The 27,944-nt window shown below is 52.7% G+C and overlaps 7 protein-coding genes across 14 annotated transcripts; 3 read left to right on the top strand and 4 right to left on the bottom strand.

The window, feature by feature from the left end:
* Window positions 1-8: 8 nt before the first annotated feature.
* LY6G6F (lymphocyte antigen 6 family member G6F) lies at window positions 9-3,939 on the top strand. Of its 2 annotated transcripts, XM_040463406.1 has the most exons (6): window positions 14-736; window positions 1,239-1,580; window positions 1,667-1,930; window positions 3,157-3,312; window positions 3,473-3,539; window positions 3,673-3,939. In XM_040463406.1, the coding sequence occupies exons 1-6, from the start codon at window positions 682-684 to the stop codon at window positions 3,695-3,697; spliced, it is 909 nt and encodes a 302-aa protein (XP_040319340.1). In that variant the 5' UTR covers window positions 14-681; the 3' UTR covers window positions 3,698-3,939. The 2 variants fall into 2 exon arrangements, with proteins under 2 accessions (XP_040319341.1, XP_040319340.1); XM_040463407.1 differs by lacking the exon at window positions 3,157-3,312 and having other exon boundaries at window positions 9-736.
* A 1,305-nt stretch (window positions 3,940-5,244) lies between these two features.
* LOC121022369 (lymphocyte antigen 6G6e-like) lies at window positions 5,245-6,635 on the bottom strand. Of its 3 annotated transcripts, none has more exons than XM_040463418.1 (3): window positions 6,505-6,635; window positions 5,764-5,889; window positions 5,245-5,634 (listed from the first exon to the last, which is right to left on the bottom strand). In XM_040463418.1, the coding sequence occupies exons 1-3, from the start codon at window positions 6,554-6,556 to the stop codon at window positions 5,411-5,413; spliced, it is 402 nt and encodes a 133-aa protein (XP_040319352.1). In that variant the 5' UTR covers window positions 6,557-6,635; the 3' UTR covers window positions 5,245-5,410. The 3 variants fall into 3 exon arrangements, with proteins under 3 accessions (XP_040319352.1, XP_040319350.1, XP_040319351.1); XM_040463416.1 differs by having other exon boundaries at window positions 5,764-5,949; window positions 6,505-6,609; XM_040463417.1 differs by lacking the exon at window positions 6,505-6,635 and adding an exon at window positions 6,271-6,369.
* A 1,433-nt stretch (window positions 6,636-8,068) lies between these two features.
* LY6G6D (lymphocyte antigen 6 family member G6D) lies at window positions 8,069-10,488 on the top strand. The gene is made up of 3 exons (XM_040463419.1): window positions 8,069-8,153; window positions 8,232-8,378; window positions 10,158-10,488. Exons 1-3 carry the CDS (start codon window positions 8,099-8,101, stop codon window positions 10,370-10,372), a joined length of 417 nt encoding a protein of 138 aa, XP_040319353.1. The 5' UTR covers window positions 8,069-8,098; the 3' UTR covers window positions 10,373-10,488.
* Window positions 10,489-11,253: 765 nt separating this feature from the next.
* LY6G6C (lymphocyte antigen 6 family member G6C) lies at window positions 11,254-14,123 on the bottom strand. Its single transcript, XM_040463420.1, has 3 exons — window positions 13,996-14,123; window positions 12,422-12,532; window positions 11,254-11,947 (listed from the first exon to the last, which is right to left on the bottom strand). The coding sequence occupies exons 1-3, from the start codon at window positions 14,045-14,047 to the stop codon at window positions 11,733-11,735; spliced, it is 378 nt and encodes a 125-aa protein (XP_040319354.1). The 5' UTR covers window positions 14,048-14,123; the 3' UTR covers window positions 11,254-11,732.
* A 1,651-nt stretch (window positions 14,124-15,774) lies between these two features.
* On the top strand, window positions 15,775-19,039 carry MPIG6B (megakaryocyte and platelet inhibitory receptor G6b). 5 transcript variants are annotated; one of them, XM_040463410.1, is made up of 6 exons: window positions 15,775-15,905; window positions 16,109-16,456; window positions 16,614-16,704; window positions 17,031-17,071; window positions 17,209-17,288; window positions 17,399-19,039. In XM_040463410.1, exons 1-6 carry the CDS (start codon window positions 15,845-15,847, stop codon window positions 17,501-17,503), a joined length of 726 nt encoding a protein of 241 aa, XP_040319344.1. In that variant the 5' UTR covers window positions 15,775-15,844; the 3' UTR covers window positions 17,504-19,039. The 5 variants fall into 5 exon arrangements, with proteins under 5 accessions (XP_040319344.1, XP_040319345.1, XP_040319348.1 ...); XM_040463411.1 differs by having other exon boundaries at window positions 17,190-17,288; window positions 17,399-17,515; XM_040463414.1 differs by lacking the exon at window positions 16,614-16,704 and having other exon boundaries at window positions 17,190-17,288.
* A 318-nt stretch (window positions 19,040-19,357) lies between these two features.
* DDAH2 (DDAH family member 2, ADMA-independent) lies at window positions 19,358-22,633 on the bottom strand. The gene is made up of 7 exons (XM_040463408.1): window positions 22,385-22,633; window positions 21,190-21,552; window positions 20,979-21,078; window positions 20,782-20,855; window positions 20,504-20,623; window positions 19,871-20,020; window positions 19,358-19,681 (listed from the first exon to the last, which is right to left on the bottom strand). The coding sequence occupies exons 2-7, from the start codon at window positions 21,484-21,486 to the stop codon at window positions 19,565-19,567; spliced, it is 858 nt and encodes a 285-aa protein (XP_040319342.1). The 5' UTR covers window positions 21,487-21,552; window positions 22,385-22,633; the 3' UTR covers window positions 19,358-19,564.
* Window positions 22,634-22,922: 289 nt separating this feature from the next.
* Window positions 22,923-26,115, bottom strand: CLIC1 (chloride intracellular channel 1). Its single transcript, XM_040463409.1, has 5 exons — window positions 25,978-26,115; window positions 25,637-25,762; window positions 25,371-25,477; window positions 24,571-24,752; window positions 22,923-23,323 (listed from the first exon to the last, which is right to left on the bottom strand). Exons 1-5 carry the CDS (start codon window positions 26,031-26,033, stop codon window positions 23,162-23,164), a joined length of 633 nt encoding a protein of 210 aa, XP_040319343.1. The 5' UTR covers window positions 26,034-26,115; the 3' UTR covers window positions 22,923-23,161.
* Between the last annotated feature and the right edge of the window lie 1,829 nt (window positions 26,116-27,944).

Raw genomic sequence — 27,944 nt, 5'->3', positions numbered from 1 at the left:
TAAAAAAAAAAAAAAACAAAACAAACAAACAAAAAAAAAAAACTCTTAGAGCTATATGAAGATCTGTTTTGAGAATCCTATCCTACCTGGGGTAGAGAGGTGAATTGGTGAATTCTGCAAATGCTTGTTATTCTCTTCTTTTAATAGTAACGTAATATACTCATCAGGGGTTCAGAAGAGATGTGTGGTGTGCCATAAGCCACACGGAAAATCATTCTAAATTATTTATAGGGTATTGGCTGGGTGTGCAGTCTTGTACTGAGTTCTGTGGAGACCAACGTGAAGATTCAGCTTCTGCATTTATGGTTGGCATCTCTTAGGGTGAAGGAGAGAGCACAGAATGTACTTCCAGACTGAATGGAGGTGAACAGCTGTGCTCCCTTCTGTGCAGGCTTTTTAGCATGAAGAGTCTTTAATCTGTGTCCTTCAGCTGATGTAGAGTCAGAAGTGTGAAGAGATCATCTTCAGAACAGACTGGACTGGGTCTTTTCCCCCTTGGGACTGGAAGGTGGTGGTCACTTTTTCCCCAGTAGACAGGAAGCTGGGCTTTATCTCCCCAGCATTCCCATCCCCTCAAGAGGACCGTGTCACTCCAGACCGGGGAGTGTGAGTCTTTATCTGGGTTCTGTTTCCTCCGTGGGGCACCAGGTCCTGGGCAAGAGAACTTGGCAGGCTCTCCCCATGGCGGTCTTATTCCTCCTTCTGTTCCTATGTGGCCCCCCGCAGGCTGCTGCAGGTAAGGAGCGGGAGGTGGGGGATTCTTCAGCTATTTGCAAGGTCGTGAGGAACTATTGCTGTTTCTCCTTAGGGGCCTGCAGATGGCATGTGACTCAAGAAGATAGATTTGCCCCAACTGACTTCCCCCTACCTCTAATTCTGGGGAAGATCCAGAGAAATTGAGGGTCCAGATCATGGACAGTTTCCTTTAGAAAATAAGAATAGACACATAAGTGCTTCTAGAAAAGGAAAAATGAGAGGAAGAGAGAAGGGTATGTGCCAACTATTCCAGCATTTTCTCTCTTGCCTTCAGATTCTCTCACCCACTGGAGGAGAGAGGAAGAAAGCCCTACCCTCTTCTCCCCTCCTCAACTTTTTTTATAGCTGTCATTTGAGAATTGTGCTCATAGCAAGACCCATGCTGGGAGACCCCAGAAGGAGCAGAAGCCAGGAGTTAGAGGTCAAGTGGGAGCTGTTGATCTGATGGAGGTTTCTAGCACCATAAAACCCCCTCTCCACAGACAATATCCAGACCATCTATGTAGCCTTGGGGGAGGCAATGGAGCTGCCATGTCCCGCACCATCCACTCTGAGTGGAGACGAACTCCTGTCCTGGTTCCGCAGCCCTGCAGCAGGCTCCTCCACTGCCCTGGTGGCCCAAGTCCAAGTGGCCAGGCCTGGGAGGGGGCCTTCCCCAGAGCCTGGGAAGTCTGTAAGGGCATCCAGGCTCAAACTGCTGGGGAACTACTCTTTGTGGCTGGAAAAGTCCAAAGAGGGAGACGCCGGTCGGTACTGGTGTGCTGTTCTGGGTCAGCACCATAAGTACCAGAACTGGAGGGTGTATGATGTCTCCGTGCCCAGAGGTGAGTGCACCCCCCCCCGGGGGGGGGGGGGCCCCCGGGGGCCAGGAAGCCCAGCAAAAAACTAAGCGGTCCCTCTCTCCCCACAGGATCCCAGCTATCCGCGAGGGCTGCGGATGGATCCCCCTGCTCCGTCCTTTTATGCTCTGTGGCCCCTGCCAGACGCCTAGACTCTGTGACCTGGCTAGAGGGAAGGGGTCCTGTGAGGGGCCATGTACAGTCATTTTGGGGCGATGGGGCTGCCCTGCTCTTGGTGTGTCCTGGGGAACAGCTCTCTGAGTCCAGGGAACATAGACCAAGAATCATCAGCTGCCTCATGCCTCATAACAAAGGGGTCAGCTTTAGCCTGGCAGGTAAACTGAAGGAGGATATGGGAGAGGATGTTGTCTCTGGCACATTCTGCACCTGCTGGCCAGGGGAGGAGGACGTGACTTTGTAATTGGCCAGATTTGGGTTGGGGGTGATTTCTGGTGGAGCAGACCATCACCTGTAGGGAGAAGGCTTTTTTCTCATTGGCCAACTCTATAACAGAGAAGGGGGTTGATTAAGCCACCTTTCTGGTGGAATAGACCATTGGCCATGAAGAACAAGAAGGATTCCAGTGGGATATGCCATTATTCAGAAATAGGGTAACCTAGGATTTTTGTGGGCTATCCCATTTCAGAGAGGAAGTAAATAAGAATTATTGATGGGGGAGTTGTCTTTTTTTTAATTTTTAAAAAAATTTTTACATTTATTTATTTTTGAGAGACAGAGTGAGAGTGGAGGAGGGGCAGAGAGAAGGAGACACAGAATCCGAAACAGGCTCCAGGCTCTGAGCAAGCGTTCAGCACAGAGCCCGATGCGGGGCTCGAACCCATGAACCGTGAGATCACGACCTGAGCCGAAGTCAGACACTTAACCGACTGAGCCACCCAGGCACCCCGGGAGTTGTCTTTTGAAGAAAAGATATATGCACTGATGTTATAATGGCCTACTGAGAGTGAAAGGAGAAGGAGAAAAAAATGTATCATTGTTTTACAATTAAAAATCCATTATACACAGACAGAATGCCATTAGATGTAGAATAACCCATTTACAAGGCAGGAGGGAGGAGAAAATTGCCATTAGTTTGGAAGGCAAAGGCCAGTTAATGAGCAGTGCCTGGGTCTTATTTCTCTCTACATCTACAGCACCTAATGTGGCGCCTGGCATTTGGTGGGCACTCAGTGAATGCTTATGGAGTGAATGAATGAAAGAATGAATGAATGGAAGGCACTTTACTTTCTCTTGAAACTTTGGATTACTATTAAGGATATGAGGAAAGATTGCTCATATGGCTGCCAGTTATGGCCGCCAGTCTGCTCTGGAGTTAGCTGTTCATATATGGGAGGGGGTGTATTGCTATTGGTTCACAGGTTCAGGATGAGAGGCTTGAAAATGGGCAGAGTGGGTTGGTGGAAACTGGGGGCAAAGATGCATATGAGGTCTTCTGGTGGGAAGAGCCCACCAGACTATGGGGAGAGGCCTTTCTTTGGGGTATGGGAACAGACCCCTCACCACCTCCCTCCTTATCCCTATTGTCTTGCCCCTACTGTAGCCTCCATGGATGCCTCCCCTGCCCTCTGTGCCCGTGCCACGGGCTGGGATGTATCCTGGATCCTGATGCTGTTGCTTGCAGCAGGTCAGGGGTTCACCATCCTGGCCCTCAGCATCATGCTCTGGAGACAGAGGGTCCAGAGGGCTCAGTGCAGAGGTGAGTCCCTCCCTCCCAGAGGAAAGAAGAGAGCATGTGGGTGTGAGGCAGAGGGTTGCCTCTATACCCTATTTCTCTAGGGGAGGAGGGCAGTAAGGAATATAGCTCTGAATTATCTGATAATTTCTCTGCTGCACCCCATATGGTTCCTTCTTCTTAGATGCCTCGATTCCTCATTTCAAACCTGAAATCCAGGTCTATGAGAACATCCATGTGGCCCGTCTCAGGTGAGAAACACTAGGGGGTACAGGCTTAAATCCCAGAGGAGACTGGGGTTGGGATGGGTGTGAAATCCTAATTCTGAGGAGGTGGAGTATGGAAGTATCCTTATTCTATCTTTCTGCTTCACAAAACCCACAGCCCACCTGCCCACAAGATCAGATGATCTCGATGACATCTGCTGGGAAGTGTGACCTGCTGTCTCTCCAGCCATCTGGCACCTGAAAGATTCGCCTGAAAACCCTGGCAAGGGGGGAGGGGCTGAGAGTGCTACTTTACAGTCCAGCTGGTCTCCAGCAGTCAAGCTGTGTGTGTGTGTGTGTGTGTGTGTGTGTGTACGCATGCTTGTGTGTTGGGGGGGGGTTGCTGAAGGAAAGGAGAAGCATTATCTTGTGACATCACCTATGAGAAAGTGTGGTCTCCTGTTTTATAATAGCCAGTGAAGGGGTGACCCTAAGTGCCCAGTCCCATGGGATTGAGGGGAGCCTGGGGTAGGGGGCAGGGGGTGTGGAGGGGTGGGGATGGACAGAGAGGAGACAGAAGAATCCAGAGACTTGAGCAATGGTGGAGTATCAGTCTTGGGGAAACCAAAGGATAAATGGAGGAAAGTGAAGAAGAGAGAAGGCAAGGACTCAAGTAAGAGGAAGAGATGGACAGAGAGAAACAAATGGAAGCATCAAGTAGGAGGATGGAATGACAGAGAGAATGGGAAGAAGACTCAGGTGGCCTCTAAATTAAGCCAGACCACCCCCCACCTCCAATCCTTCATCCCTGCTCAGTCTCATTTTCCCAGAGAAGAAGGTGAAGGAGAACAGGCACCTTTAATCAGACCCCAGACTTCCTTGCATGGAAGGGGAGGGCACTGAGTCAGGATGAGGGGTGGCTGTGCTCAGCCCCCACCCTGAGCCACCCTCCTTATCCTAGCACTTCATTGTGGCATCCGGAGTGGCAGAGGCTTATCAACATCCTGACATCCTGGGAGCTCCAAGAGTCCCATGGTATCTCCCTGGGGAGAGGGAGTGTCCGCAAGGGTGGGCGGGTGGATTCACTGGTGGGGTGTGTAATTGGGCCCTGTGTGCTGGGCTGTCAGTGAACCCTGGACAAGTCTGGGCTGGCCAAGCAGGGAAGGGCATTGGTGCTCCCAACTGGTCCACTCCCCGGTCTCAGGCAGAAAGGAGCTGGACTCCCAGCCACATCCTTTTGTATGCTCAAGCTTGGACCTCAGTGGAGAAAAGCTTTCACAGGAGTGTCACCAAAAGCCTTCATGCTACAGCAGCTTAAGCTGACCTGTTAGCAAGGAGGAGGACGGGAATGACACAGATGGGGAGTGAGGTGAAAGTTAGGGTTCTAGTCCCAGCACCCCAACCAAACCCACCAAGCAGCTATAGTTTGCTTTTAGAGAGCACACGCACATACACACCACACAGAGCAGTGTCCTAGACTCACAAATAGCACTTTTATTAAATTTACTCTTCATAGTTCCCCAAGAACCTCCTTCCTGAGTTCCTAACCTGCCAAATTAATCTTTCCTAGCAAGACTGTCCTCCTCACCATACCTGGTGCCCCTTCAATCCCCGTGCCTGGGACCCACAGCTCCATCAAAACACCTGCCTTGCCCAAGACCTGGAGCTAAGATAGAGCATCAACATCGGGCAACTAGAAAAGACAAAAGGCATAGAACAGGTGTTCTTTACGAGGCTGGGCTCTGGGCAGGTACCTATAGGGGTTAGAGCAGTGCCTGTAGGAATCAGGCCTTGGGAAGGGTCTGGGAAGGTATTGGGCCAGAGACCTGAGGTCTCTTCAGAATCAGGTTCTTGGGCATATCTCAGATGAGGTGTTTCCAGGGTGGTGGTGATGGTGGAGGAGTCCTGGTTTGAGGCTAGTGGAGTAGGTGGGCTCCCCACATGAAGCTGGCCACGAGGAGGAGCAGGGTGATGAGGAGGGGGCTGGGGAGCTGCTGCAGCATGGTGGCTGTGTTGCACAGGTTCTGCTCACAGCAGTGGTGCCGCAGAGCATAGGAGCGTGACCAGTAGGTGGCATGGCCCTGCAGAGGGCACTGGGCCCTTGGGAGGCAGCCTTTCCGCTCGATGATCTCACTCTGCTCTGTGGGACAAAGAGGGAATGCTGAGGCCCGGGCAGGAAGGAGGCAAAGACTGTGTGTGGGGCAGCAGGAAAAGCAGGATGGATGGATGGAGATGGGCCTGGAGTAGAGCCATGGGACCAGAGTCCTACCTGAGGTGCCGATACTGATGCCACAAACTTCGTCATCCTGACACTCGGTGAGAACAGGATAGCAGGGTTTGCTGAAGCTGCAGGTGTAACAGTGGAGCTGTCCCCGGGTGGGGGACGTGGTGAGACCTGGGGGGTCAGCAGAGATCAAGAGAGGCAAACAGGCCAGTGAGAGGCTCGAGCCCAGACCTGCGACAGGGATTCACAGAGAGATGTGACACACAAAGTGGGGAGAGGGAAGTGGTGAAAGGGAGGGAGGAGGGCAGGCAGAAGTAGAAAAAAAGACACAGAGGAGGGTGGGGGGACAACACAGGAAAAGAGAAAGACACAGAAGCCAGAGGGATACAGAGGTTGCGAGAAGTGCACAGACATGACAGAAGCCACGAGAGTCAGAGATGAATGCAGAGAGTGACACAAAATGCCAGACCGGGGAAGGCAGGGTGGCGGTAAAGAGGTTAAGTGAATGGTGCCACAGACAAGAGCGAATTAAGAACAGACACTGACACTAACCAAGGGACCCAGTAAAGAAGCAAAAGATGAGATAAAGGACAGGGGAGACAGAGGTCAGAGGCATGTCCAAGAGATGCTGCAAGGAAGAGATAGTTATTCTCAAATGTCTTCGGAAAGAAACTTCTTGTTCCACCTTCGCCTGGCCTGAGGCCATTCCCGGTAGCTCTTCCTTCTAAAGCCCTTACAACTCTCTTCTCCAGTCTTCCCCGCTTCTCCCCACCGGCCCACCCTTACCCAGTGCCCCACAGAGGAACAGGAGGCACAGACAGATGCTGGAGGAGCGCATGGCTGGACCCAGGGCTCAGGAGTCTGGGAGAATGTGATCTGCACCCTGAGGTCCCGAGAGTTGGAGCATCTGAGTGAGACAGGGAGGGACCAGTAAACAAACACACCTAGGGAGTGAATCTGGGGGGGGGGGGGGGGGGGTGGAACCAGGACCAGATCCACCAGCCTGACGTGGGAGGGTCCTGGGCCTCTGCTCTTGCATCCCACATCTCTCACATCCTCTCTGCCCCCTACTTTAGTCTGCTCCAGTCTTCAGGGTCTTCTCCGTTTTGTGTTTGTTACTCTTGGCTGCGTCTGCCGCTCCAGAGTTATGTCTGTCACCTTCCCCCTCACTCCTCCCTCCCTCCCCTCCTCTCAAGCTGTTCTCGGCTCTGTCAACTCAGCTCCCTGTCTTTGTTTGCTCCATTTTTCCCCTCTCCAAGCATTTGAGTCTCTCAAGGTCACCCTCCTGGAAGCCCTGACCCAGAATGGCTCCAGTGTGGTGTTTGAATGTGAAATGAACACTACCCTCTTCCACCTGCCCCTCCACACAAAGCTCAGCTGTCTAAGTGGGACCCCACCCAGCTTCAGATCCCTTTGATCCCCCCAAGCCTCAACATTTGTACCCTATAATTATCCCTCCCAGCTTTACTACCACGAGGGAGGAATTAATCATGGGTGGGGCCAGAGGGACAGATGTGTTTCTACTGGGGGGGTGTGTGGCTCAGAAAGACTTGGAAGGAATGTGGGGATAAGATTTAGAAGGTGGTGGTAGATTCTGGAAAACTGGGTTTAAGACATTGGGGAAGAGAGCCTGATCTGAGGCATCAGAACAGGGATGTGCCAGGAGTAAGATAGAGGAGGGAAGGCAGAGGAGACAGATCTCCAAAACATTTTTTTTTTTAATCTCAGGACCTCTTCACCTCTTAAAAATTACTGAAGACAGAGCAGAGTTTTTCTTTGTGGGAGTTAATATTGGTATTTACTATATTAGAAATCAAAACAGAGCAGTTTAAATAGGTTTATTTAAAAATAAAAATAATAAACCTATTACATGTTAACAAAACATAGTTTTGTGAAAAGTAACTTCTTTCCCAACAACATAGAAAAGTAGTATCCCTCCACACTTTGGGGAATTACATAAAAGTCAGGCTTAAGAGAAGATGGCCAGGTTTTCACATCTTCTTCTGCACAAAGTCTATTGGGATATGTTGTTTTGGTCGAAGTATACAAAGAAAATCTGACCTCACGTAGGTATGAAGTTGGAAAAGGAAGAACACTGAGGACCTTCCAAAAGGGTCTTAAGGCCAGGAATTCGGGGGCCACAGCTTTAGAACAGCTGCTGAGGAAGGAAGAATCTGGGGACTCCAGAGGATGCTGAGGGCTCTTCCGGCCATGGGGGCCCCTCCCTGTCCCCAATGGGGCCCCAGTGCCTGCTGGGGGAGATTCTTTCCTCCCTTTTTATTGCCCTATAAAGCCCAAGGCAAGGGGGATATAAGGCTGGCAGAGCAGGGCCAGGGAGGGGGGGTGGGAGAGAGAGGTGATCCTGACACAGGCAGACACAATGAACTCCCCAGTTGTCGGGGTCCTGCTTGGCACCCTGCTGGGGACTGCCCTGGGTAAGGAGCAGCCCATCCCCCTCTACCCACACTGGCTCCTCAGTCAGCCCGGGTCAAGCACCTCTTCTTTCCTGCCAGGAAACCAAATGAGGTGCTATGACTGCAAAGGAGGCCCCAGCAGCTCCTGCAAAGAAACCGTGGCCACCTGCAGGGAGGGAGAACGCTGTGGCTTCCTGGAGCGCAAACCCCAGCCAGGCCTAGGACCGAACAAGCTATCTGGAAACCGTGAGTCCTCAGTTTCTCCCTCTTCCCCCAGCCCTTCCCTGCCTCCAGCTCCTACTTCGATCCTCCTGGTTTCCAGAATCTTCTAGGCTCAGTCTGGCTCTGGGCAGATGGTGCCATGGCAGAGTAGAGCAGTCTTAGAGCCCTCTGGCTCTGGCACAGCCCCTCAGCAGCCCACTGTCCCTATGTTCCTACTTCCCCCTCTTAACTCTCCAGAGTCTCATAGGCCCATTCACTCACAAATGGTTGAAAAAGTTCTGTCCCTTGAGGTCAGGGACCAAAATAGTAAACCAAACTTGCAGACATTAGATAAGGACCAGGGGTGTGTGTGTGTGTGTGTGTGTGTGTGTGTGTGTGTGTGTAATTTTGAAATAATTTTTTTTCAACGTTTATTTTTGGGACAGAGAGAGACAGAGCATGAACGGGGGAGGGGCAGAGAGAGAGGGAGACACAGAATCGGAAACAGGCTCCAGGCTCTGAGCCATCAGCCCAGAGCCTGATGCGGGGCTCGAACTCACGGACCGCGAGATCGTGACCTGGCTGAAGTCGGACGCTTAACCGACTGCGCCACCCAGGCGCCCCTGAAATAATTTTTGAAAATTATTTAGTAGAAATAGTATAGAGAGTTTACTATTTAGTAAAAATAGTACAGAGAGTTCCTGTATATCCTTCACCTCCCTTCCTCTAATGTTAACATTTTATATAACCACAGTACTATTATCAAAATCAGGAAATAACAATAACACTGGTACTACCAACTCATCTCCAGACCTTATTCAGTTTAGCCAGTTGTTCCACACATGTCTTTTTTTGGGGTCCTGTACTAGAGCCAAACCGAACGAGAGTTCATCCACTTGCTGCACAACAAGCCAATAAAAACAGGCACCGAGCTTTGGCAAAGAAGAAAGATAGGCCATTTATTGGTGTGGTGCCATCCAAGATAATGGGGAGCTGATGCTCCAAAGTCCCACCCCCTCCCCAACTGCTTGCCCATGAGGGTTTTTGAGGACAAAAGTGGGGATAGGGTTCTTCTGAGAAAGTGGACACTGTTGACTGGAAGTCCATGAGGTCATGCTAGCAGGTGTTCTAGTGCCACTTCGTCTGGTCCTCGGACATCTTTTCCATCTCAAGAGACTTGGAATCTCAAAAATATCTTTATTCTTTATGTTAGAGATTTCATTAGGTACATCTAATGATCATATCTTTAGGATAGTGCTGATTTTAATTACTTGTCTTACAGGTTCCTTCGAGTGAGACGCAAGCATTCCTATCCCTTGAGCCTAGGCTACGTGTTCCTTTGGCCAGCCCGGCTGTGCCTGGGGCTGATAGGACCTGTAGTGTTCATTTCTGCATCTGAACTGACAGTCCAGGACCCAGACCAGGATCCCACATTGCATTTTAGCTCTTGTGTCTTCTTAGTCTCCTCTGATCTGTGACAGTTCTGAGTCTTTGTCTTCCATGACCTTGACACTTTTGAAGAGTCCTGATAAGTTATTTTATAGACTCTCAATTTAGATTTATCTAATATTTTCTCATGATTTCTACATTGCAGTCACGAGTTTTGGGCAAGAACAGCACAGAAGTGATGTTGGTCCGTTTCAGTGCATTGAATTAGAGGGTTCACAGTGTCAGTGTGTGGATTTTGGTCATTTGGTTTCATGGAGCTGTTTTTTTGAGGGGGGCAGAGAATCCCTTTGGGCTCCTTGAAGTCACATCCACTCTGCCCTAGAAGGCAAGTCCTCATGCGAAGAGTCCGACACCCCAGTCTCGTTCTCTCCTCAGCCTCAGTGACCTTGATTCATCACTATCCAGCCTGCGTGGCGGCCCATCATTGCAATCAAGTGGAAACAGAGTTGGTGGGAGATGTGACTTACACAACCCACAGAGACTGCTGCGTCGGAGACCTGTGCAACAGCGCCATCGCGAACACCGTGGCCCTGCCATGCCTCCTGGCTGCAACAGCCACCACACTGGCCTGGCTCTTGCCAGCACTGTAAAGAGGGTAGTAGGCTCAAGGGAAGGGAAGGGCACAAGGGAGCGAGGGAACAAAGGAGATTCGAGGTGAGAAGACAAACAGCCCTCTGTGAGCCATTAAAATCTATCCACCACCCTAGACCTGACTGGAAAATTCTATCTTTTTTGATGGGAGAATTGCAGGAGTATTATGGGGGCGTCCAAGCTCTAGTTTAGGGGTTATCAAGCATCAGTGGACTTAGTTATAATGGTGTACTCCTTAACCAATGAAACCCCAAGGGACAATGGAGAATCTGCTCTAAGTGACTTCTGGTCCTATTGCTAGGGAGAGTCTTCCCCGGCAGTGAGGACCATGAGGGCATGAGGGGACTGGTCTCTGGGCTAAGTGGGGGTCATCAGAAATCAAAGAAACTGTTTGGGTTTGTTCCCCTTTCTCCCATTTGCCACTTGCTTCCCAACGTGACTCTATAGGATTGAGAAAGGAAACGTAAGCACCATGCTAGGAGGGTTGCTTGGTGCCCTGCTTAGTAGCCTGGCCAAGTGAGGCCCTTGACTCTAACCTGAGGGACTGAGGCCTGTTAAGAGGGTCCTAGATTCCATCCCCATGCAACTCTCCTACCCTTTTTGGTGAGCCCTGAAGCCAGGCTGCACCTCCTTCTTGGCAGTACACCAGAGGTGTGGCCTAAATTTGGGATAAGAATTGTCGCTCCAAACACTGAGACCTGTGTGCCAACCTCAAGCACAGGAAGGAAGGATAGAGGCCTGAAAAACCCATTTCTCTATTTGCCCCAGCCCAGCCTCTCAGGGAAACCCCTGAAGGATTCTTGGGGGAGGGAGGGAGCTGAAAACATCATTTCCCGAGAGGGGGCCTCTGACAAGAGGTCTGTTGACAATAAACACACAATTTATCAGACATAGACATTTATTACACAAAATGGAAAGAGGTGATCATGGGAATGGGGTATGTATGGGGGCCAGGGTTTGGGGAATCAACCCCAGACAGTGAGGTCATCAGGTCCTTCCTAGGAGCCTTCGCTGGGGACAGGACAGAAGACAATTTCAGGCCCAGGTCCCCATCGCTCCCAGAGTAGGGCACGGTAGAGTGCAGGAGGAAAAATAGAGTGAGGAACTCTATTGGGGAAGATTTGGAATGGTCTAGAGGGATATGGGCAGGGACTCAGGAGAAGCAGAGTGGAGGATGTAAAGTGGCAGGATGGGTAGAGAGACCATTGTCTAATTAAAGAAATGTGAAGAGTCTGGAGAAATGTTTTTCTGAGCAAAGGGAGCTAAGGAGAGGCCATTGTAGGGAGCCGGGGGACACAGAGACACAGGGCTCAGCTCAAGTTAAGGCAAGTGGGAGGAGGGGCAGCTAGGGAGTGAGTCTCAGTGCAGCAGCCAGAGGCCAAGGCCAGCCAAAGAGGTCAGGAGGACAAGGGCCAGGGCCGGGGTGGGCCGAGGGGCTGGGCTGTTACAGTTGTCCTTGCTGCAGCAGGTAGTGTTATAGGTCAGACCCAGCTTGTGGTTGGTTTGGTTGAAGGTCTCCCGACAAGGCTCTTCGGGTGTGCCACATCGAAGGTTGGAGAAAACCCACATCTTACCTGAGGGTAGGAGTGGACAGTGGGGTCAGCTAGGATGGGCACCTGGCATGCCCGTGCCCACCTCCCCTCCCCATGCACCCACCCAGGCTTCCTTCCCTACTCTGCCCCTGGCCCTCCCCTCTTTATCTCTTCTCAGTAAGTCTGACTGTCCTCCTTCACTTCCTTCCCCCACCCCCTCACCCCAGTCTTGGTCCTATCACTTGTTGGCTGTGAGGCCTTGGACTTGTCAGTGTCTCTTTCTGAGGCTGTCTCCTCAGTGTAATGAGAGCACCCACATCATAGGATTCTTGAACATGAACTCAAACAATCCATGTAAAGTCAGAGAATGGTACCTCGTACCTAAGAACCCTCGGCCAAATATCATCATTCCTGTGATTGTCTGTTCCACCTCAGTCTGAGCTACAGTTGGGCCTCAGCCCTCACCAATAGAGTCTCCCACCGGTCCCCTCTCCCCACTAAAGAGGGGGATGTTACCGAGGTACACATTTGTTGTCAGGCACTGTTGTCCTGGTTCTAGGCGGCAGGACTGCCGGTCCACACAGCCCAGCACAGGGACCTTGTAGCAGGAGTGACAGCGAATGTCAGCTGGGAAGACACAAGTCAGGCTGAGGTGATGGGGTGTCTGACTCACCTGGGGACCAGCAGAGCTGTGGGGTAGGGTGGAGAAGAGCCAATCAAGTAGGTGTTCTAACCTGTTTGGTTTGGTAGTGACAGAGGAGGTGAGTAAAGCAGCAACAGTGGAGGTAGGGGAGGGTGGAGCACTGCTCTGTGAATGCCCACACACTAAACACTGTCCTTCACCCCACCCCATGGGGGATGAGTCAAGAGGGGTAGAGCTACCAACAAAAACACAGGGCTGGGGATAGATGGAATGTGAGAATACCGTGGGCAAGGAATGGAGGAGGTGGGGGAAAAGATAAAGGAATTCAGAAGACGTCACAGATGGAGACTTGAAATTGGAAGAAATATTACAAATAAGAATGATGTTTGCAGCACTTGCATAAATGGCTTGTAACTTGAGGCTGGCAAGAAAGCCACCTAAGGCCAGCTTTTATTTTTATTTTTATTTTTTTTAAGCTCATTTATTTTTGAGAGAGGCTGCGCTGTCAGCGTAGAGCCAAATGTGGGGCTCGAACTCACGGTGAGATCATGACCTGAGCCAAACCAAGAGTTGGACGCTTAACTGACTGAGCCACCCAGGTGCCCCCGTGGTCAGCTTTAGCAATTTACTCTCACCACCTGGGACCGCCGTAAGTGTGGAATCCTGTCATCCTGGCGGCTTTGAGGAAGAAAAGAAAAATATCTGGGAACCAGATCATCAGATTCCACCTGAGCACCTTACCAAAAGGGAGAGAATGGAAGCAGAAAGTGTCACCCTCCAAGTTCCCACCTCAGCTAATTGCAGGTTTGGGTGAGCCAAGTGTGGCGAAGGAGGGGTTCAGTCCAAGAGTAGAGGGGTCCGGTGACTGCACCTCTGTGCAACAAATCCATTTCACCCTGGGCGTGAGCAGCCTTGGCATTCCCTCCCTAGGAGGCGGGGATATCTCCCCAGTTTCCCAGGAGATTCTAAGAGATCCCTGGGACCCTCCAGAAGGCTTGTATCCCTGGGGGTATGCTCCCCAGGGAAGCCCAAGGGTGCACTAGAAAAGGCCACTGCCTCTCAGAATGACTGAGAACAAAATCTGATGGAGTAGATGGGGAGGGTGGGATGCACAAGAAGTCCCAGACTGGATGCCTAGGTTTCTGGGAGGACTCTGCTGAGTGCAGATGGTAAGAGGAGAAAGCAGTAAGCTGGGTCCCAGAGAGTTTGGTAGTGGAGTAGGGGAGAGGGGACCTGGAGCCCTGGCAGGTCTTGGAGGTGGGGAGAAGTGTGAAGGAGCCAGGAATCCTTGAGAAATGGAGCAAAGACCCTGTGACGGGGAAGCCTGGTTCTGGAGGCACAGGAGAACTGAGCCACCAGTTGGGGCACTTGGGATCCTGAGCAGTGGGCAATGGAAGGCGGTGGGTGGGGCAAGCTGTAGAAGTCCTTGGGGCCCCTAGATGCTCACCTGAGACCCAGCAGAGCAGAGCAGACAGGGTGAGCAGCAGAAGACCTTTCATGATGAGGATCCTGAGAATGGTAGCAAGTACAGCAGCTGACAGTAGATTTTCAGGGATCCGGCTCTGGGAGTTGAGTGGCCTTTTTGGAATTTATAATCCCAATGGTCCCCTCCCTTCCCTGCCTCTGGTGGCCCCTCCTTCTCTATTTACACACAGCTGACCAGGGATGGGGAGGTACTAAGCAGAACTGGGTGAAGGAGTGGGGATGGAAGAGAGAGGTAGCGGAGGATAGGTGAACTAGTGGCCAACTCCATTTTGGTTCTTGATTTCAGGTCAAGACACCCCTCCTGGTTCCCAGCTGACAGCCCTGCCTGCCCAGTCCTCTGAAGAGGCATCACCAAAGGCCCCTGTGATAGTACAGTGGCTGTGGTGGCGGTGCCTGCTGCTTCCTGGGAAATGGACAATGGGATGTGGCCTACATTAACTGCCAAATTTGGGTCCCTGGGGGGAACTGGTAGGGGCAGGTGAGCAGAAACTGAGGATGGAGAGGCTCCTGGGTGGCTCAGTCAGGTGAGCATCTGACTCTTGATTTCAGGTCATGATCTCAGGGTCTGTGGGACTGAGCCCCGCATTGGGCTCCACTGCTGAGCATAGAGCCTGCCTAAAATTCTTTCTCCCTCTACCCCTCTCCCCTGCTTGTGTGCTCTCTCTCTAAAAGAAAAAAGAAAAAAGAAATTAAGGATGGAAGAGGCCAACTTAATCTTGATTCAGCCCTGACTTGATCTTCCCAATCCCTGCTTAGCCACAGGACAAAGGATGAAGGGTTTGCAATGTCACCAGGGGCTTCCATGATGTCACAAGAACAGAGGCATAGGCTGGGGCTGCCTGCTAGGGAGGTGCTGCCTCAGGCCCTTAGAAAGTTCTCAGAACTTGGGGTGCCTGGGTGGTGCAGTTGGTTAAGCGTCCGACTTCAGCCAGGTCACGATCTCACGGTCCGTGGGTTCGAGCCCCGCGTCGGGCTCTGGGCTGATGGCTCGGAGCCTGGAGCCTGTTTCCGATTCTGTGTCTCCCTCTCTCTCTGCCCCTCCCCCGTTCATGCTCTGTCTCTCTCTGTCCCAAAAATAAATAAACGTTGAAAAAAAAAAAATTTAAAAAAAGAAGGTTCTCAGAACTTGCCCTGGCTAAACTAGGGCTTGGTCTGGCCTGGGTTGTTCTAGTTCAGTGAGGGCCAATGAAGTCCAGGGTGTGGGGCATGTGCACCTGCTCCAAAGTGTCTCTCAAATCAAAACCTGCCAGTCTGGGTGGGGCACCACTGGCTGGGAGGGACAGCGTGGGCACAGAGGTGAAGTAGAAGCAAAAATAAGAATAGAAATAATAATAATAATAATAATAATAATAATAATAATAATGGTGAGCACTTAGTGCTCCTATGTGTCAGCCATTGTGCTAGGTGTTTTACATGTATTACTCTTTTTCTTTCTCAATCCTCTATGAGGTAGGTGCTTTTATCCCTGTTTTACAGATGAGCGAACAGGCCCAGAGAAGTTAAGCGACTTGCCCGCACGTGAAGTCAGAATTTGAACTCAGCCAGCCAGCCCGGACGCTCTGGGCCCCTGCTAGCTGTAAGAGTTAAAGTTTTGCGAAAGTGTTCTGTCACCAGCCCGAGCACCACTTTTAACCGAGTATTGTTTGAGAGCTGTGAAGGGCTCCCAGAGGGATCCCGGCAGCTGGTAGCCCCGCCCTCCTTTTATCGGAGCGCCCAGACCCGCGACCCCCCCACCCCCACCCCCAACCCCTTGGTTTCCCTCCGGTCTCCTCTGCTGATCCACTCCCTCCTCTCCCCACCACATCCCAGTCATGGCCCTGGTTCTGCAACTGCTGCCGGTGCTGTTGGCGAGGGCCCAGGGAGACCCCGGGGGTAAGCCATGCCCCCAGGAAAGTTGGGATAGGTGCCAGGAAAGACCGAGGCAGGGGGCAGCGTGGGGGTGGGGGAGGGGAGGGTGGTGTGTGTGGAAAGATGAGGAGCGCAGGAGAGCAGAGGAGAGGGGAGAGAGAGGAGACGGGAGTGGGATTCGTCTCTAACTGTGGACTTGCCCTAACCACTGCTCCCTCCAAACCCAGCTTCACTGGACGGCCGCCCTGGAGACCGGGTGAATTTCTCCTGCGTAGGGGTCTCGCATCCCATCCGCTGGGCCTGGGCGCCTAGCTTCCCGGCCTGCAGGGGCCTGTCCAAAGGACGCCGCCCAATCCTGTGGGCCTCATCCAGCGGGACCCCCACTGTGTCTCCCGTCCAGCCCTTTGCTGGTCGCCTACGTGCCCTGGACCCTAGTATCCGGCGGCTGGAGCTGCTCCTGAGCGCGGGGGACTCAGGCACCTTTTTCTGCAGGGGCCGCCGCGAGGAGGAGAGCCGTACTGTGCTGCATGTGCTAGGGGACGGGGCTGACTGCAGGGCTCCGGGGCCTGCCCACGGTAGGTCCAGGTCTTTGCGCACGGGGGCTTAACTCGAACACAGACCCTGGGGAGGGAGAGAGGCCTTGGCTGGACGTTCTTGACCTGGAGAGCTAGTTCTCTGTTCTCGCACCCCTGACCTCGGCATCCACCGCCATCCCCTCCTCCGTTTCCCCAGGGTCCATGTATCCCCAGCTCCTGATCCCACTGCTGGGCGCTGGACTAGTGCTGGGACTCGGGGCGTTGGGCGTGGTCTGGTGGTGGCGCAGGTGAGCACAATGGGAGGGGCTTGAGGCGGGAAGGGCAGGACTAGAACCTTCGCAGACTTTAGCTAGATCTAGAGCTGGGGCATGTGGTTTAGAGAAAAATGGGGGAGGTCACAACTTGGGCCGAGGCCACAGACTGGTGTGTGGAGCCCTGGCTTGGAAGGTGAAGCTAGAGCTGGAGGAGGATCAGAGCATGGGCGGAATTATCAGTGGGAGTGGAGCCCAAATTGTTTGTGGGTCTGACCCTTCCGAGTTGCTGGGTTGCTGTTGGTCCCGAGAAGGAGAGACAAAACTGATGGCACTCAAAGACTCCTACACATCCGTTACAGGCGATCACCCCCGCCCCCGCCTCAACCACTGCCCAGATTTGGTGAGACTAATTCCACCTCATTTTCCTTCTACTGCTCCCACACTTCCCATCTCTCAACTCCTGAGTCTGAGCCCTTCCTGGGAGCAGACAAGTTGGTCACTTTCTCTCAATTCTTCAGCTCTGTCCCCCCCATATAGATCCACTGGTGAAAGTCGAGACCCAGAGGCCAGCAAAGGAGGAAGAGCCTAAGATCACAGGGGACCTGGACCAGGAGCCGGTAAGGGCCTGGGGATTGGAAGAGGGCTGGCCAGAACCCCCGAGGAAAAGCCTGTGTCCCCCAGGGAGTCAGATCTCTGAGACCCTTCTGCTTTCCTGCCCACCTTTCAGAGCCTGCTCTATGCAGACCTGGATCATCTGGCCCTCAGAAGGCCCCTCCGGTTAACCCCAGTGGTCCCTGCTGATGCCTCCACCATCTATGCGGTTGTAGTTTGAAGGGAAGTCCTTATTCCAAACCTCGAACCTCGCAAGCTGGGGCTTCTCAGCTTTCCACAACTTTCGGCCCCTCCTTGGCTCCTCACTTGGAAAAGGAATCCACCATGGGATAGAATCGAGCACTAGCCCGAGAATCAGGAGCCCTGGGTTCCGGGCTATCTCTGCCACTGATCTTGCTCTTTCAGCTACCCCATCTCATAACTTTCTTGTCTCCTTCACCACTGGTGCTCTTTCTAAACCTGATCAAGCCCTGTCTCCCTATCTTAAGACATCAACAACTCCTAGATAGTTGTCCTACTCTTCCCTTCCCTCCACAGTCCAGCTCTCTGAACCAGGGGCCTACACCCATATTTTCTTCTCCTTTGCTCCACCCCCACTGCTCATCTGCTCTCCATGAGGTTGCCAGTGAGGTCCTGATGGCCACACCCAGTAGATTTTTTAGCATTCATCTGGCTTGGTCTTTGATCACGCCCTTCTTTAAGCTCTATTTTTCTTTAATGCTGGTGTCTTCCTTTTGGACTCTTTTTCCTTGCTCCCTACCACCATGGTATTCCCCACCATTCTAGGTTTGTCCTTTCTTTGTCGGACTTCCCTCTCTTTGGGAATCTGCCATCCACAGCCAGTTCTCAGCCCTCACCTCTGCAAACAACTCAGAACTCTCTCCAGCTCACATTTCTGGGAATGGGATCTCCCAGCTATCCCTGAGACATCTCTGTCTGGTTGGCCGTAGGCATTTTGCACACAGCATATCCAAAACCCAACTCATTGTCACTTAATACTTCTCTGCATTCTCTGTTGATCAACCCAGTTGCCTAAGCCAGCAACTGGGAGTCATGCAGACCTTCTTCCGCTCACTCCCACACAATGAACCAAGTCCTATTTTAATGTCACTGTGAAATCCTACCCTTCTTCATGCCCAGGGCTACCACCCGAATGTACTCTCATTTCTTCCCTGGTCACCCATAGCCCCACCTCATCCTCTTGCCCTTGTCTTCCTCCCTCAAGCCAGAGGGGTCCTCCCCAAATGGTAACCTACTCCTCATGGCCTATATTCCAGAACTGCAGTATTTCTTTCCATAACCTTCAGCTCTGGAGCCATGGGCCTTAGCTTTGGGTACAAGGTGCTGCAGCACTCTGCCTACTCTCCAGGCTTGTCCCTGTCACTCCACATGCACACAACGTGCCAGCCTTGGAGAGATTCTCCTCAGCCTCCAAATATGCCTTTGCGCAATGCAAGTCCTTCTTCCTGGATCACTCTTCCTCTTCCTCCCCACCACCTTCCTGGCTAATTCTTCTTTATCCTCAGTTGAAATGTAGCCTTTCCTAGGAAGCCATTCCTGACCCTCTTTGCCTACCTCTGCGTACATCTTGATGCCTTAGGCAGTCTCCTTATTTATCTCATAGCAACAACATCCTGTGAATTGTTCCATCACAACCTGTATTTCAATTTCATGTACTGTGAGTTCCCTGATATCAGGAGACCGACCCTTTTTAATTTTACTGCTAAGCCTCAGTAAATGAGTGAATGAAAATGAATGTCCCTGGAAGTGTCACTTCTTCCTCTCTATCATCTAGGAGTGGGTTGGTAATCTACCAGTTTCTGAATCATCTGACATTTGGATAAATTGAGTGATCCACCCATACTCTTTCTTCTCTCCCTCATATGTGCTGCCCACAATAGAAATTCTATCCTGTCCATCTTGTGCCCAAACACCTATGATAGGGCTGGGCAATGAGTCAGTAAGTGCCTAATGAGGGTTTGATGAATGAAGGAGGCCTCCTTTCCAGCACTAACCCCAGATTTCAGCCCTGCCCCTACCCCTCTGCCCCAATAAGACACAAGCCACAACCCAGTCTAAAAGGTCAGTTCTGTTTATTATCTCTGAGGAAGATGACTCACCCAGTGGACTCTATCCTTTTTCCCACACTAAGCCCTCCCCCCCCAATCTTGGGGCCCTCTCCCCACTACTACCTATTCCCTGTCCTCTATCTAAGCCTCCTTCCCCTTCTAATCCCTATGCTGCCCTACCCCTGGCCAGCCAGGACCCCAAGGCCAGGCCCTCAGCTGTGGGGGCGTGTGCTGAGCACCAGGCAGAGGGAGCTGAGCCCAGCGCCTGCCTTCTCCAGTTCTGAGCAGGACACAGGTACCAGCGTGACATCAGAGAGCTTCTGCAGTGCCTGCAGGGAGGATATAAAGTGAGGAGAGGGGAGTAAGATCCTGAGGCCACAGCCAGGCCCTTCTTCTAGCCAGCTCAGGGTGGCACCACCCATGCTTCCAGAGACGGTACCCCTTCTTCCTCCCACTAAGAAGGCCTGAGACCCCTTTCTCTGGTTGGTGGCAGTGGTGGAGCTGCTGCCTTCCCTCACCTCCTGGCTATTAGGCAGGTCCCCGCCTCCACGGTGCAGGAGAAAAGGGGGCACACCAGGCAACCCAGGACGCAGAAAGAGACAGTCAGCAGCTGCGTCATCTGGGAGCGTCAGGGACGCATAGGGGTGGTCCGTCAACACTGCCATTGCCTGAGGGAGAGGAAAAAGGAAGTGCTGAAGCTCAGAGGGCTGAGGACACAGTTACATTTGCTGTATAATAATGCTAGCAAGCACTTAGCCCTTAGTATGTGTCAGGCAGTGTTCTAAGTGATTTAGTTACCTCTGTTCCACCTCATACTCACATGCACTTCTTTCTACCTCCAACCCTCTTCTCCCCCTCTGCAGCCCCTCCCAGTCAATTTCATGCATCCTTCAAGTCATAACTTAGTTGCCATCTTTTGGGAGTTACTTGAAACTCGGGAAGATGATGTGAATCTGCTGTGTTCCCTGTCCTTGTCCTGCTAGTATAACAACTTGCTTTCTCACAGGTTTTCACACTAGATAGTCCGCCCCATGAGGGCAGGGTTTGGAGTTAATTCTCTGAACCTCCCTGCTTTCAGCCTCTAGGGCCGGGAGCCACACCCACTTTTGTGGCCCAACCCCAACCTGCCCCACCCCTGCCCCGCCTCTCACCCTGACAGCCTTTTGGGCGGCTTCGCTGCTACCCGCTACCACAGTGCGGGGTCCCCCCATGCCGCAGAGGCCGCGCAGGTGGGAGGGGCTGGAGACTGGCACTGTGGAGACAGCGAAGTCCTAGGACAAGGGAAAGAATTCAGGGAAGTGGGAGGAGTGAGAGGATTCCCTAAAACACAAGCTGCTTTTGGCTCCTCCCTACGCCGCGCCCCACCCCGCGCCCTTCCTACCCCATCAGCTCCTGGCTCCCCCAGCACGAAGCTGGTCCTGCTCCTCACCCGAAACGTGTCCGCCACGATCTCAGCTCCTCGGTGATTGGTCCACTTGGAGAGGCCTACGAAAAACTCCCGGCCTGAGCCCAGGGAGGCCGCGGGGGTTTAAGAGCGAGAGTGAGTTGGAAACAAGGCCCGACATGGCCCAGTCTCAACTCTGCTTCCCAGTGCAAAGCCCAGGAATGCAGGCACCTCAGCCTCACCGGTAAAGAGAACATCAGTGCCATCCAGCGTCGCGTTCTCATCTCCCATCTCCACGATCCGGAGCCCAAGGTCCTGAAGGGCTTTGCGGACTCCATCGACCTTAGGGCAGGAAAAGAGGGCGCGGGGCAGAGACATTCCCACCTGCAATTCTTAAAACCCCGTACGGCCAGCTACCCCTCTCCTCTTACCCACCCGCACCCTGGCGCTCACCTCCGGCCTGCGGGCGGGGCTCCAGGGTCGCGTGATTAGGGCCGTGTCCCCTTGGATCACGGCTGTGTCACCGAGAAGCGGTCCCAGCGGCAGCGACTCTTCAGGAGGCAGTTCTAGCAGCTGCAGCCCCAATCGCTGCCTCAGTTTACCCCCCAGTACTCCGTGCTCCCTCTGGGCTTTAGCCAGGTCCAGAGCCGGGAGGCCAGCTCCCGCACCCTCCCCCGAAGCCAGGCTCTCTGGGACCCCCCGGATCAGGGCATGGGAGCAGCGGCCCAGCCCCTCCCCCGGCGTCCCCATCCCATCCACACAGTCTCCCCCTCCGGCCGCGCTGATTTCTTAGTTTTCTCTTTTTACTTCACCTGTCTGGGAGAAGAAACAGAAAGGGAGGAGGGCAAAGAAAGACATGCACAGAAGGGCGTAGGGGGTGGTTAAGAGCGCCCGGGTCTTCCTTCTGCCATCTCCGGGCGCCCCTCCCACTTCGCCCCACCCCCTCCAGACGTTCCCCTCCCGCCAACTCCATTCCACCCCGCACCCTTCGGGGTCTGCTTCTTTGGAGGGAGTCCGAGGAACAAGACCGGGACCCCTAATCTCTAAAACACCTGTTGCCCCTGTTCGGGGGCTTCGCGAGGTCCCTGCTAGGCGCCCCTCTTGGCAGCCGCTAGGATGCGCTCACTCCCTAAAAATGCAACGGTCCCGCCCCCTTAACCCTCAGCTGCTCGCTGCCATAGGGACCCGAAGTGAGGCAAGGGACCCAAAGGGGTTATGGGACAGGAGGAGACAGCTGGGAAGATGGTCAGGGCCTGGGAGATGGAAGTCCTGAATGCCCAACAAGAAAGGGAGAGAGGGGCAACGAGGGAGGAATTAGAGCCTAAGGAGTTAAATATCTTCTCTCCACCCCTGCCGGTCCTGCTACCCCTAGCACGACCCAGTAGAAACCAGACCGAGTCCCGGAGGACTGGGAGAGGTCTAAAACGAAATCCAAGGGGCGGGGAAACCGGGGGCGTGGTCCCAGGGAGCGGGCACCACTCCCGGCTCCAGGACCGTCTCCCCGTCCATCTCCCCCAAAGTCTACCCAGCTCAGCTCCGCACCCAAATTTCGGCCTCCTGCACTCTGTCAGGTATCGGGCACGGGCCCGGCAACCTCAAACTCTGGCCCGCACACGGTCCGGGGGACATCTCCAACCCCTAGACTTACCTCTAGCGGCCACCCAGACTCCAGCGCTCTTGTGTTCTTGGCTGGGGCCCCACCCCCCTGAGGACAGAGTTGGTTGGAGAAGGGAGTCCTAGTCTTCAAGCCTCGGGGACTGGAGCTCTTGGCTTTTGAGGGGTCCCTGGGTAAGGCGAGCTCAAGAACTACGGTGGGGCGGGGGCGCGACTGTCTGGCGGCTCCGGGGCATTGTCTAAGCGGGACGGGGCGGGGCTCCTCGAGGCCACGCCCATTCCGCCCTGCTACGCCGCGCCCGCTCCACAGGGACTGCGCTCCCCTTCTCCGAACTCGGCCCCGCCCCGTGAGTGCTGCCCGGGCCCACCCAGATATGGAGGGCCCTGTCGGCTGGGCAGCAAATGCGACATGGACCGCAAGACAGCGTTATGGTGGACCGGCACAAAAAATGGAAGCCTGACCACAAATACCCCTCTTCTAAATTCCTGGCTTCTGCCCTGAGCTCAAGGTCACTAACCCACCTTTCATTCTGTGTTACCCACACTGCAGCCCCCTTTGTGCAAAACGACACTACATTTTCATTCTGTATTTTATTACTGAAATACATTGTCCTACCCACACCCCCACACAATAAAAATCTTACCTAGATTCCCCATCTTTCCCCTCAGCCCCCCAGTCAGCCCTACACAAGTGCTCCAGGATTCTCTGCCCACTGGCCATTTTGGAGTGTGTCCATTGGGTAGCCACGTGGAAACCACCTGGTGCCTTTGTGGAGAAAATAGAGGGGGGGCACAGAGCCCCGGGAGGGGCTTATTTGAGGGCCTTGGCCACTTGCTCGTAAGCCAGCTCGATCTCCTCATCATCTGGACAGGTGGAGGCAAACTCTTCCCGAGCATAGGCATTGCGCAAGTATCGATGCACTCCGCGGAACACCTCTGGGATGGAGAATCCCCTGTACTTCTTACATACCACCTGGGGGTGCAGAGAGGAGAGGGGCCAACATGTTAGCCTCAGGGGAAGCCACAATGGCTCTTGGTCTTTCCCTTCTCCCAAGGCTTACATGATAAAATCTAGCCTTCCTGTCCAGGCATTCAAGAACCTCTACTGTCTGGCTTCTCTTCCTGTAATTCTTATCTCCCATATGAATCATTTTCTCCAATGGGCTTTCTAACTCCTCGCTTTCTCCTACTGTCTTCACCCTTCCTCTCCATTTACTGAAATCCTGGTCATTTATAACCTGTTCCTTTTCAGACCACCCCATTCCATGGTGCCACTTCTCTCCTTGATTATATTGAGATATAATTCACAAATCATAAAATTCTCCTCTTGAATTTCCACAATAACTTTTGTCCCTATTTTTCATTTGGCTTTTATCATGTATTATTTTTTTTTTAATTTTTTTTTCAACGTTTTTATTTATTTTTGGGACAGAGAGAGACAGAGCATGAATGGGGGAGGGGCAGAGAGAGAGGGAGACACAGAATCGGAAACAGGCTCCAGGCTCCGAGCCATCAGCCCAGAGCCTGACGCGGGGCTCGAACTCACGGACCGCGAGATCATGACCTGGCTGAAGTCGGACGCTTAACCGACTGCGCCACCCAGGCGCCCCTTTTATCATGTATTATTAATTCACTTTCATGTGAATGTTTTATCTTCCCAGCTAGATTTCAAATCCTTTGAGAGCAAGAAGCAATCATTGTACATCTTTGTGTCTTTCAGCGTCCAGTACACAGTTTTCAATACAGAGGTCTGTAGCAGACTGACATTAGGCCCATGTTTCACAAACTAAACCATAGCTTTGAGGCTAAGACAAAAACATGGGAACTGGCAGTTTTCATCTTTCATCACAAGAGGAAGTAGAGACTGATGCTATAAAAAGAGTTAAAGCTCTGATTTTAGGAAAAGCCTGCTTTGTCTTATCTGGGGATTTGGCAGTGACAGAGATAGGAAGAACACTCTTGATAGCAATACTGGGATATGTTACTCTCGGCCAATCTGCTGCACCCACAGCCTATGTCACGGAATGTAATTCTCTCAAGCCCTGGTCTGCAGCAATGGCTGCCGAGAAGGAATGGGGTAGTATCTGCTATTGGTAGCAATCCACAGAAACCATCCCAAGAAAGAAACCACCTTAGGAGTGGTTGTCATGGGAAACCTGTGTGGGAGCTTCTTAAAGAGCCATCCAGTGGCCACCTTCTACTCCTACAATGACCACCCACCTGCACTATGTGGAGCTTTGGCAACAGGTTGCAGTCAGCCAGAGTGAGCTCATTGCCATCCAGAAACTTCCTCTGAGAGATACCCTCATCCTCAGCACTGGTCTCATCCACTTCTTCGGGGAGAGGGGATGTCAAGTAATTGTCTAAAACTTTCAGGGCTTTCAGGAGCCCCTTCTCCAGATCTGTGCAAGAAAGGGGAATTGGTAAGAACATCAAAAGATCAACATAGTCCAGGAGGACCTAGGGAGTGGAGGGTGAATGAATACTAATGGTGAGGCCAGTCCAAGAGAATAATACCTAACACGAACGTAGTTTTCCATGTGTTATTCTAAGCACTTTACACACAACAACTCATCTAATTCTCACATCAACCCATGAAATAGGTATTGTTATCCTCATTTTATAGATCTGGAAATGGATTTACAGAGAAATTAAATGAATTGCTCAAAGTCACACAGCTAGTAGTGTTTGTACTCAGGTAGTCTGGATCTAGAGTTACTGTTCTTAAGCACAACCTATTCTGCCAGAAAACAGACCAGCAGCTAACCCAACTAATGCCCCCAGTGGGGCTGGAGAGACTAGGTAAGAAATGAGAGAAGCTTAAAGTCACAGCCATCATAAATACGAAGAAATATGGGGCTTAAGTAAAAGTAAGGTGGCTGGGGCGAGAGGCAGTGAAGGTTTGCCAACATCTGCTCCATCTCCCTGACAGCTGAATTTCCAGGTGCTCCTAATGTTTCCCAATCCATAGATCTTCTCCATTACTCCTAGGACCCTGGCCTCCAACCCTTGAAACTCACTGTCATTGAGTGCTGGGTTGGAATTCTTGATGTAAGCAGAAAATTTGGCAAATATGTCCAGCCCAGCCGTGTTGGATTCAGGGTTCAGAGCTGCCAACTTGGGGTACCTGAAAGCCAATGGAAGAAACAGGATAAGACATCTTCCGGGAAGGAGCCTCAGCTCCCCTGCTCTAGCCCATCACCATTCCCATTTTCCATTTCTTCAACACCTCTTTTTCCTAGAGTCTCCCAGTTACCCACTCCCTCCTTTCCAAGTGCCCTTATACCTGGGAGGGCACAGCACGGCCTCCAGAAACTCCTCAATCTTGTTGGTGTCTGTGTGCACTTCGGTGCCATACAGCAGGAATGGGAGCTGCCCTCCTGGGCACAGCTTCTGTACTGTCTCAGTCCGCCTGGAGAAGAGGCCAGGCATCAGGACAGGAAAAGGGGGTCAGGGAGAACCAGAAAGGGGAGATGGAGGGATGTGGGAAGAAAAAGGAGCTCTGGGGGCGGTGGGGGGGGGACGGTGCAGGATGAAGGGCTAGGATTAGGTGAGTGTATGTGTGTGCATATATGTGTGCACATATGTGTGCACCAGGGGTGTTTAGAGAAACAGAAATTGGCCCACCTCTTGGTGTCAACAGTGGTGACGTTGAAGGTGACTCCCTTGAGCCAGAGTACCATGAACAGTCTCTGGGAGAAGGGGCAGTTCCCAATCTTGGCCCCATCACTGCCAGCCTGAAAAGCAACCCCCACCCCAAAGTTAGGCCTGGTACACCCCACCCAACCCCAGGCCATTCTCTGAACCTCCTACTCCCAGATCTAGCTGTTTTCTGCCTCATCATAACATTCAGTCTCACCAGTTAAAGCTCCCCCAAGAAGTGGGCTCTCCACTCTGGAGGTAGAGCAAACCTAGCGCAGATCGCTGGGAACATTTTCTGCAAAGGGCAACTTCTGGTTCCCCAGAGGGGTCAGGACAGGTGGGAATGAGGCAGAGGGATGGGGTTTTGGAGAACTTGGAGGATCTGGACCATAGAGAGGTAAGACTAAACAGTAATGCAGTTTTCTATATGCTATTCTCAGCACTTTACATACAAACACTTATTTAATCCTCACATCCATAGAGAGGGACTTGGTAGGTTAGAGGCCTGGATTCCTGGATTCCTGAACGGAGTAGAGTCTGCAGATTGGCAAGGTGCAGCAGGGTTTGGAAGCCAGGGTTCTGGTTCTTTATGTCTCCACCAAGCTGTTTCTGGCAGCCAGGTAGGGGAGTCAAGGGGCCCAGAGCCTCACCCTAAAGATGTAGAGGGCTTTGCAGAGGGGGGCTGCCCTCTAATTGGCAAGTGGTGACCTCATCCCCCAAGGGACCTCCCCCTAGGCTGAGGGTGATTCATCTCACTGTGTCTCCGGCATTAGCAGCTTCCTTCCTGGCAAGGAGTGGGGGCAGGGACCTGTGAGGCTGAGGCCTGGGCAGCGGAGGGCCACCTCCCTCTTCCCCACACACTACTTGCGGGATCTCCCAGCACATGGCCCGTAGCTGCAGATAACTGTCCTCACACAGGACCCAGGGCTCTGTAGAGCAGCCTCACCCAGGAATAAAAATAGCCCTTGAGGCGAGTATGAGTGAGGTGGGGACCACACCTAAGGGGGGCGGGCCCAGGCACGGCTGGGCACAGGGAGAAGCCCCAAGCATAAAGAAGGGGGAAAGCGGCAGGACGCACAAAGAAGGACGAACAAAGAGGGGGAAGTGGAGAGAAAGGCGGCAGGAAAGTGAAGGGTGGGGAGAATGTGAAAACAAGGAGACACAGATGGAGAGGGAGGTGCAGAGATGAGGTCCAGGATTGGGTAAGAATGCCCTGGAGTGGGGAGGGGAGCAGAGCAGCAACGGTGGAGTCTGCGGTCTGTGTTTTCATATTCTCAAAGGCCAAAGACCACCGCTCTTCATCCACACCCACAGAGAGAGGAGAGAGTTGGGGCGACTCTTTTTCTCCTGTTTCTAAAACCCCCAAACCATGAATGCCCTAACCCAGGCTTCCCCCTCCTTCTGATACCTCTCTCCACCTATCCTTGTGGGAGCCCCAGCTAAACTCGCATCTAGCGACCTCCTTTTTTCTGACTTCTGCAAGTCCCTGGTACCCTTCCGGACCCACCCCATCTCCAGCCCCGCTGCTACAACTCCACTTCCACTCTCTCACTTCCTTCCACCTACCAGTCCTTCCCCATGGATCCCCTCTCGGCCTCCCTTACCACACCCTCTCCCTTGAAATCTACCTTGCCACACACACACACTTGCACATTTCTCCAAGTCTCCCCCCAAGACACTCCTCACTCTGGTCTTCTCATAGGACCACCTGTCCTGATGTTTCCCTCTGACCCTCCAAACCCTGTTGGGTCCCACTGCACCATTCTCCCCCAGTCTTTCCTATCCGACCCTTCCCCCAGCCTCGTCAATATTCTCAACTCCTGGGAACCCTCCTAAGGCTGCTGGAAACTTCTACAAACTTTTCAGGATTGGGCATAGAATTCTCATTACCACCCCCCCACACACAAACACACACACGACAATTGTCTTCCCTTTCCGAAGCCACCCCCCCC

This window comes from Herpailurus yagouaroundi, unplaced genomic scaffold (assembly GCF_014898765.1).
Source record: "Herpailurus yagouaroundi ecotype Mexico unplaced genomic scaffold, PumYag 393, whole genome shotgun sequence".
NCBI lineage: Eukaryota > Metazoa > Chordata > Mammalia > Carnivora > Felidae > Herpailurus > Herpailurus yagouaroundi.
Note: the sequence above shows the minus strand (reverse complement) of the source record. Positions and strands in the feature narration are given on the sequence as shown.